Source organism: Engraulis encrasicolus, chromosome 15 (genome assembly GCF_034702125.1).
Source record: "Engraulis encrasicolus isolate BLACKSEA-1 chromosome 15, IST_EnEncr_1.0, whole genome shotgun sequence".
In the NCBI taxonomy this organism is placed as follows: Eukaryota; Metazoa; Chordata; class Actinopteri; order Clupeiformes; family Engraulidae; genus Engraulis; species Engraulis encrasicolus.
Genome location: NC_085871.1, coordinates 24,566,816 through 24,575,623, shown reverse-complemented (window position 1 = coordinate 24,575,623; position 8,808 = coordinate 24,566,816). Strand labels below are relative to the sequence as shown.

The 8,808-nt window shown below is 43.1% G+C and overlaps 1 protein-coding gene across 1 annotated transcript in view; it reads left to right on the top strand.

Moving 5' to 3' along the window:
- The window catches only part of fmnl2b (formin-like 2b), a 60,227-nt gene extending 51,621 nt beyond the window's left edge, over positions 1-8,606 (top strand). The window contains exons 22-27 of the mRNA XM_063217957.1: positions 924-1,053; positions 2,517-2,680; positions 3,106-3,207; positions 4,593-4,694; positions 6,899-7,025; positions 8,503-8,606. Coding sequence (XP_063074027.1) covers positions 924-1,053; positions 2,517-2,680; positions 3,106-3,207; positions 4,593-4,694; positions 6,899-7,025; positions 8,503-8,594 — 717 coding nt within the window. The 3' untranslated portion in view covers positions 8,595-8,606. The remainder of the gene's footprint in view (positions 1-923; positions 1,054-2,516; positions 2,681-3,105; positions 3,208-4,592; positions 4,695-6,898; positions 7,026-8,502) is intronic.
- The last annotated feature ends 202 nt before the right edge of the window (positions 8,607-8,808 follow it).

The window sequence follows — 8,808 nt, the reverse complement described above, 5'->3', positions numbered from 1 at the left end:
GATGCGGCAACCTCTCTTGTTCTCAAGACTAATTTCTCTCTTGTGGAGGAAATTGAAGACACCTAAACTAACCTAATATGCGTGTACAGAATAGAATAAAATTGCAACATAAACTGTTGTTTTGGCCTTAGCCGTAGCTTAGAAGCCAAGGCACCTTACTATTACAGCGGGGACCCGGGTTGGATTTCCCCATCTCTCTCCTATTACTTTCCTGTCTCCTCTCCAACTGTCCTAACCAATAAAGAAACGGCAAGAAACGCACAAAATATCTTTAAAAATTGTCTTTTACTCCTCATGTATCATGTGTCCCTCATCCACACATGATGTTTTACATAATTTATACTAGTGACATGGTTATCTTAGTGTAACCAAGGTTATCCAGTGCTTTTTCGCCACTTGGTGCTCGAACCTGTGACCTACCAGTCAATGCTCCATTTTGGTCTAGGAGGCACAGTGCGATACCGCTGAGCTAAAGGTCCCGACCAATAGCTCAGCGCTACCAAAACTGTATGAGGCTTCGGGACGGAGGTTTACCAACGCTATGCCGCTGAACTCTGCTAGTTGGCATCCGTTACATTAGCTATAATACTGTGGAAATGACTATGATAAGGCCACCTCTGGTATGTGAGCAGCACAATACTAATGTGAGGGGAAATAGTGTCAGAGGTCAACAGAATAACAACCACAATCCTGTAATTTTGTCCCTACTGTGGCTTAATTGTAGGGCACTCGTTTGCTATGCGGCCGACCCAGGTTCGATTCCAGCCTGGGTCCTTTGCTGACCCTTCCCCGCCTCTCTATCCCAAACATTTCCTGCCACTCTCTCATACTATCCTGTCACTACTAAAGTCTAAAAGACACAAAAAAATATCTTTAAAAAAAAAATCCTGTTATTTTGTCCCTCTTTCCCTGCCGTACCTCAGCTCCTGGAGACCAAGTCCACAGACAGGAAACAGACTCTGCTGCACTACATTGCCAACGTGGTGAAGGAGAAGTACCCCATCGTCTCACCCTTCTACAATGAGCTGCACTACGTAGAGAAGGCTGCCGCAGGTGAGGCACAGTTTTCCCATCACTTCCATCCCTTTCTCATGTACCCTCTGTTGTAGTTTTGTCTTTCTTTATACACAAAGACCTCCTGGGATTTTACGTTGCCGTCCTCTCGCGTTCATGCTGTGATTTTTGCCTCACCATCTTCTCCTCTTCCTGCTAGAATTTTGCCTTTCACATTACTGTTGTACGTTTACATCTGTTTGCTGATGTTCCTACTGTAGCTCTCCCTTTCTTCCTCTAACGCCTCTTTTCCAATGCCGGTTTTCTGGTAGGCCTACAGCTCGACACAGTGCGACTCGGCCGCCACTTTTTGCCTTTCGATTGGGCACGGCGCAGCTCAATCGAAGAGCAACAAGTGGTGACCGAGTCGCGCTGTGTCGAGCAGTAGGCCTACCAGAAAACCGGCAGTGGAAAAGAGGCGTTAGTGTTCCCACTGTACTTTTGCATTTTCTGTCTGTGTTCAGTTTTGCCTTTGTACCTTGACACACCCCTGTGTTCTCGCATTTCTACTGTAGTTTTGCTTCTGTACTGTCGCTTTTCGTTCTTCTTATAGTTTTTGTATTTCTGACTTTTGTTTATTCCTGCTCTGATGTGTCCTCTATGCTCTCATATTCCTTCTGCTGTTTTGCCTCTCTGCTGTCTCTGTCTCCGAGGTTGCTGTCCATATGCTCTGAGGATGAGCAGTAGTCTGTGAAAGAGTGAATTATTTCAGTTCTCAGTACCACTCAACCCAGCTATTTCTGTTCATTTAGCCCCACTATTTTCACTAACTCTTGTTATTTGTTCTTTGTGCAATGTTTTACATTGTACTTATTGCCTGATATGCCAGTTCAGACGCATAGGATGACATCCCTCCACCTGTCCATTTTTGTGATATCATTAAATATAATCAGTCATTCAATCAATCAGTCAATCAATCAATCAATCAATCAATCAATCAATCAATCAATCAATCAATTAATCAATCAATCAATCAATCAGTCAGAAACCAACCCTGTATGTGTATCTTCCGTCTTACGTGTCGGAAAGGTATGAGGTTGGCAGTACTGCTGTGTCATATTCTCAGTAATACAGTGTGTCAGTACCTAGCCACCCCACCTCGACCATGGTACATGGCACATGTTGGACATTCAATCAGCCAATTCATTAATTTATCGATCAGCCTATACAATCTTTCATCATCAGCGTCGCTGGAGATTTGTTCAAAAAAAGGTTGAGAACCACTAGTCTGCGTAATCATTCAATCAACCAATCAATAAACCCATCGATACCTGTATCTCCCATCCTCAGTGTCGCTATCAATTAATCAATTAGCTTATGTCTTCCATCACCAGTGTCACTGGAGAACATTGCATAATCTGACTACCCTAACCCTAACCCCCAACCTGGCATCTCTGTCTATGTAATCAATCAATTTATCAATCAATAAAGCCATTGATACCTGTATCTCCCATGATCCTCAGTGTCGCTGGAGAACGTGCTGCTGGACGTGCGGGAGCTGCAGCGTGGCATGGACCTGACGCGGCGCGAGTACAGCATGCACGGCCACAACTCCCTGCTGAAGGACTTCGTACACCACAACGAGGCCAGGCTCAAGAAGCTGCAGGACGACGCTCGCATTGCACAGGTGTGTGTGTGTGTGTGTGTGTGTGTGTGTGTGTGTGTGTGTGTGTGTGTGTGTGTGTGTGTGTGTGTGTGTGTGTGTGTGTGTGTGTGTGTGTGTGTGTGTGTGTGTGTGTGTGTGTGTGTGTGTGTGTGTGTGTGTGAAAGGGATAAACAGAATGCACCATTACACACACACACACACACACACACACACACACACACACACACACACACACACACACACACACACACACACACACACACACACACACACACACACACACACACACACACACACACACACACACACACACACACTCCCAAGTTTGTGGAGTTGTGAGGAAGGGAAATTGCGGGAATTAAAGTGTGGCATATTCATGTATATGACAATAGCATGCATGTTTTTTTCCCCAAAATTTCAATCCAGTTTGTTTTTGTTTCTGTCAGGATGCGTTTGATGACGTGGTGAAGTTCTTTGGGGAGAGTGCCAAGACCATGCCCCCATCTGTCTTTTTCCCAGTCTTTGTACGCTTCGTCAAGTCTTACCGGGTAAGCAGTGTTAACATTTTTTTAAAGATATTTTTTGGTATTTTTTACTTTATTTATGATAGTACAGTGAAGATGGTGACAGGAAGCGAGTGGGGAGAGAGAGAGAGGCAAGAAGAAGACCCGGCGAGAAGGACCGGCAAAAGGACCCGAGTCGGGAATTGAACCTGGGTCGGCCGCGTAGTAGACGAGTGCCCTCAGATAGGGCTCAGTGTTAACAGTTTGACAGCCCAATTATCGCACAACTCCTGCACGTATACATGGGTTCATCGTGTTTATAAACACGACATTGTGAGGAGGGGCAAGACACTGGCAGCCAACCACTTGAGCTAATTTTTTGACCGACAGTGGTTACCAACAATCAGAGGTTGAGTTGTGCGCAGCTCGTGTCGCGCAGCCAGGAGAGAAGAAAAATGTAGAACCCATGTACAGGTATAAGCAGACGTTTTTCCTTGATGACATGATTTGCTTTTAATGAGTGATTTTGTATCCCTGTCCTTGGAATGCTTTGCATAGTAATAACATGAATGACAGTTTAGCAGTGACATTTAGGCTAATTCAGGGTCATGACAGTATTGAAGGTGCGTTGTTTAATATTTTTTGTAGTTTCTTTCCAGAATTCATGCTGCCCATTCACAAACATGACCTTTTTTCACAAATACCACCAAATTCTTTGTATTCATTATGACGATTGCACTTACAATTGCACTTTTCATACATGAAAAGGTGGATCTTGTCTGCCATTTTCAATTTCCTAAATTGCTGCAATTTTTAGTTGCACAGCTTACTGTACTTTGGGCATACTAGTAAATATTAGTTTATGACTGGAATATGTGTTAATATTCATGAAAAGATCAAATTTGGCAATAGGCAGCACAGTTGCCATGAGCAGCAAGCATAGCGGTTCTCTCACACACTCTCAGACAAATCAACATCTCTTGTTCTTATGTCTCATTATTTGTTTATGTTGAAATGTATGGACTATTATGACTGGGCGTGCTGCTTGTTTTTTGCCTCTGGCGCTTTCGCCACAATGACTGAATGTTGGCGAGTTCAAAATAAGCACCCACGGTTACATTCTAGCCATGGCGGAGTGATAATATCAGGTGTGAGGAGCCTGTGCATGGATATCCTTCTGCCTAGCGATGCGTAGAATGCGTCTCTTCAAATCAGATATTCGGAAGTAGTTTGTGAAATAGTTCGACCGGATCTAGCTGTCTGAACTGCATGGCTACATGGTTATTTTTCTCATCATTTTCTTTTATTCATTTCATAATTATTTTATCTTTTTTGAGTTTTGAGACCATGATGTATGGTGATATTGCACTCTAAACAATAAATATGAATTAATTAATTAATTTTATTAATGACTTGTTGCTTTCCTGCAGACGGCGGACGAGGAGAACGAGCTGAGGAAGAAGCAGGAGCAGATGATGATGGAGAAGCTTCTGGAACAGGAGGCCCTGATGGAGGAACAGGAGGGACAACAGGTACCTACCCAGGAGAGGAGAGGGGGGAGGGAGAGAGATATGGAGGGAGGGAGAGATAGAGAGAGAGATGGAGAGAGAGAGAGAGAGAAGGGTGAAAGAGAGAGAGAGGAAGCAAGAGAATGAAGAACAAGATGCCATGACAGTGGAACAGGAGGGACAGGAGAGAGAAAGACTACACTAAGATGCAAAGCAGGATAGACAGACATGGGAAAAGTGAAAGGGCAAGGAGAGAACACTTTGCCGTTTTAAAACCTACAGAAGAGCTTGAAGGACCCATCTTTGTGTGCAAGGGGAGAGAGAGAGAGAGAGAGAGAGAGAGAGAGAGAGAGAGAGAGAGAGAGAGAGAGAGAGAGAAGGAGGGAGAGAGAGTGGGGGGATGAAAGAGGGAGGGAGGGTGTGAGAGAGGAGGGGAAGGAGAGAGAGAGAGAGAGAGAGAGAGAGAGAGAGAGAGAGAGAGAGAGAGAGAGAGAGAGAGAGAGAGAGAGAGAGGGGGGATGAAAGAGGGAGAGGGGGCAAGACATTGTCCATTAAGAATAGGAGACCACGATGAAGGAACAGGAGGGACAACAGGTACCCCAGAGAAAAGGTGGAGGGGGAGATAATGGAAGAAAAAAAGAAAAAGAAAAAAAGATAAATCAATAAAGTCAATCAATAAATAACAATAGGCCATAATGGAGGAGCATGAAAGACAGCAGGTGGAAGGGATTATGCTATTTCACCATTTCAAAAGATGGATGATAGATATTTTTTGCTTTAACAATAAGGGACATAAGAATATTTTTGCTTATGGGTTCATTCGAATATGCATACTTTCGTCCTCCCTTGCTCACTTGCCTGCTTGTGACCTCATGGTGATGTCACTGATGACAGAAAGTTCATTCAATATCTTGCAAAAGCATAATTCTAATGTCATTTTCTCATTTGCAATTGCGATGGTGAATGAAAAACAGTCCCCCAAAAGTTGCTGTGGCTAGGCTGGGGAAATATATTGTTTTCTCCACAGAGGAGGGGTCAGGAGGCGGCGCGAGGCCACAAGCACAAGTGGAGGACAGGAGTGTGCATATTGGAATGATTTTTAATTGTTAGCATTGATGTTGTTGTCTAAGTTGCAAAAATAAACCATCTACTACATGTCTCCCCCACCAGTGCCCAACCCCACAGGAGCAAGTCTAGACAAACCTAAATAAAGCCAACCTAATAACTATCTTCCTTCCTTCGACCACCAGTCTTTGCCACACAGAGGCAAGCCTAGACTAGCATAACTTAGGCTAACCTAGGGTAGCCTGACGTCCATCTTTAGGATGGACCGTCCGTCTTTTCAGTGCCTTGTTCAGTGTCCGGCACTGCATTAAGCCGGGCACCTGGTTGATTAAAATGCATTAACATGCATTCAATTGCATCTAAGAAACACACATTTTCTTGGGGGAGAACCCCCTAAACCCCCTGTCCAAAAATATGTCAGCCTTTTTACTGTTGCGGAGATGGTCACCCTTGGCTAACCTAACCTCATTGGGCACACTGCTCTGACAGTGAAACACCTTAATATTCATTGAAAATACTTACCTAGAATAGCATGGAAGTACTCTAGCACTACACATAGTCTTTAGTAAAACATTACAACTTGGACGTTGCCATTTTGATATCAACAAACTCATAACAGACGCTGTGTCTTAACACATTTAGTTATTCACTATTAATGACTTCAATTAATTAAATAACTATTAATTAAAACTTGAATCTCCCAATCTTCTCCACAAGGCCAAGTCTAGACTGACCTAATCAAAGCCAACCTAATAACTATCTTCCTTAATGTCCTCCACCAGGCACCAGTCGACTTGTTCATTACCATTTTGATAACAACAAACAGTAACACTTAATTGTAGTGTTACATCTATTAGCACAAATACATACAATGTTAATGCCTGCATAAGTAACTTGTAAAGCATGTGCGAAGCAAAAGTGAAGGCTTACTAGGTCCTAACTAAGGTTAAATTGGTAACAAATCTCTTATTGTGCATTTGCGAATACATGCCTAATAATGTTTGATTTTGCCTAGTACATGCCTTACAAGTCACTTATACATGCACATTGTGTGTAATTATAATAGAAGCTGTGTCTTAACACATGAATTATTAACTACAAATGAATTACATTTTAAATTAAGTAGATAACTATGAATTAAAATCTTGTGTCTCCCCCTCCAGTCCCCGTCCCACAGGGGGGGCAAGCGTCAGCAGCAGGAGCTGATCCAGGAGCTGCGGCGTAAGCAGGGCAAGGACAGCCGCCACGTCTATGAGGGCAAAGACGGAGCCATCGAGGACATCATCACAGGTACGCTACGCTGCAGCTCAGTGGCACGCACGCGCGCACACACACACACACACACACACACACACACACACACACACACACACACACACACACACACACACACACACACACACACACACACACACACACACACACACACACACACACACACACACACACTACATGAAGTACATGCACACATGCATATCGTCGCTGTCCAGCAAAAAACACTTATCTCCACTTCTCATTGTTTTTTATGTATTGATTTATAAAACCACATTTTCAAAAAAAAAAAAAAATCATTGCAACATTAAAGTTGGCTACTAAATTATTTATCATACACATATACCCATGGAGACTGACCAGTAGTACTGTCTTATATTTTATAATAAATAAAGAACGAACATAAAAAACTAAAAATAATAGTGGAGATACCGTAAGTGGTTTTTGCTGGACAGCGACGATATGCACTTACACTAATACACATGCACACACATGCACACACACAACACATGTGCAAACACTCATAAATGCATTTACACATGCAATAACAAGACACACATACACACAGACACACACTCACAAGCACACTCACACACAAATGCACACATACACACAAATACACACGCACACACACACACACGCACGTACACACACACACACACACACACACACACACACACACACACACACACACACACACACACACACACACACACACACACACACACACACACACACACACACACACACACACTACATGCACATAGTCACGGCTCAATACTGCCAATAAAAGTCACATTGCTGATTTTCATACATGAATGCACAGGCACAAACACTTTGGCATACAGAGGACATGACCGCACTCTTATGGCTGCACATCCCCACACATACACTCACACACACTCAAATGTTTATCTAACAAGTGAAATTGTGTGTGCACATTTGTCACGCACATTTGTGTTGTGTAAGCTGATGAATAAATAATGCTGGCACTTTGCAAGTGCAGGCATAGTGTCTATACTCTGTTATGTTTTAGGAGTGTTTGCAGCACACTGTAGTATGTATTTGTTGGGACATACAGTAGTAGCAAATATTGTAACAATTTTCTCCTTCGCAGATTTGGCAAAGTGTAAATCACTGTCAGGAATACATAAATAAATAAGCCATCATTAAAAATTAAACATTGATAATTTGTGTTCCTAGATTCAGGCTATGAGTAGGTAAACTGGTGCCAGTTTTTGTAATGCAAATTAATGTTTACAATATACTTGTATACGTTTAAATTTGAAGAAACATTTACAATGTAATTTTAGCTCAGAATATGTTGAAAGTAAGAGTCTCTATAACAACAATATAACAATGATGATGATGTGTGTGTGTCTGGATAGCATTTATGGCTGACCTTATTGTCAGCTAGCTAGTACTAGCTTACTTATGTCAGTGAGCGTCGCTGCACTTCTATGTTGTGATTGGCTGTTGTTTGGTTGATTGGCAGTGCTGAAGACCGTCCCGTTTACGGCGCGATCGGCCAAGCGGGGCTCGCGTTTCTTCTGTGACCCCACCCACCAGGAAGACTTCCACTATTAGCGCTAGACACAAAACAAAAGCCCCTCCCTTCTCCTCAGCAAGGTGGAACCGTCTTGACATTTTCTCACTCCTTCTCTCTCTCTCTCTCTCTCTCTCTCTCTCTCTCTCTCTCCACCTCCTACTCTTCCACGTCTTCTCCTACCGCTTTCTCTACCTATCTCTTCCTTTGAATGCCGCCTCAAGTCCTTCAAGTTCATCTCATAACCAAGCCGTC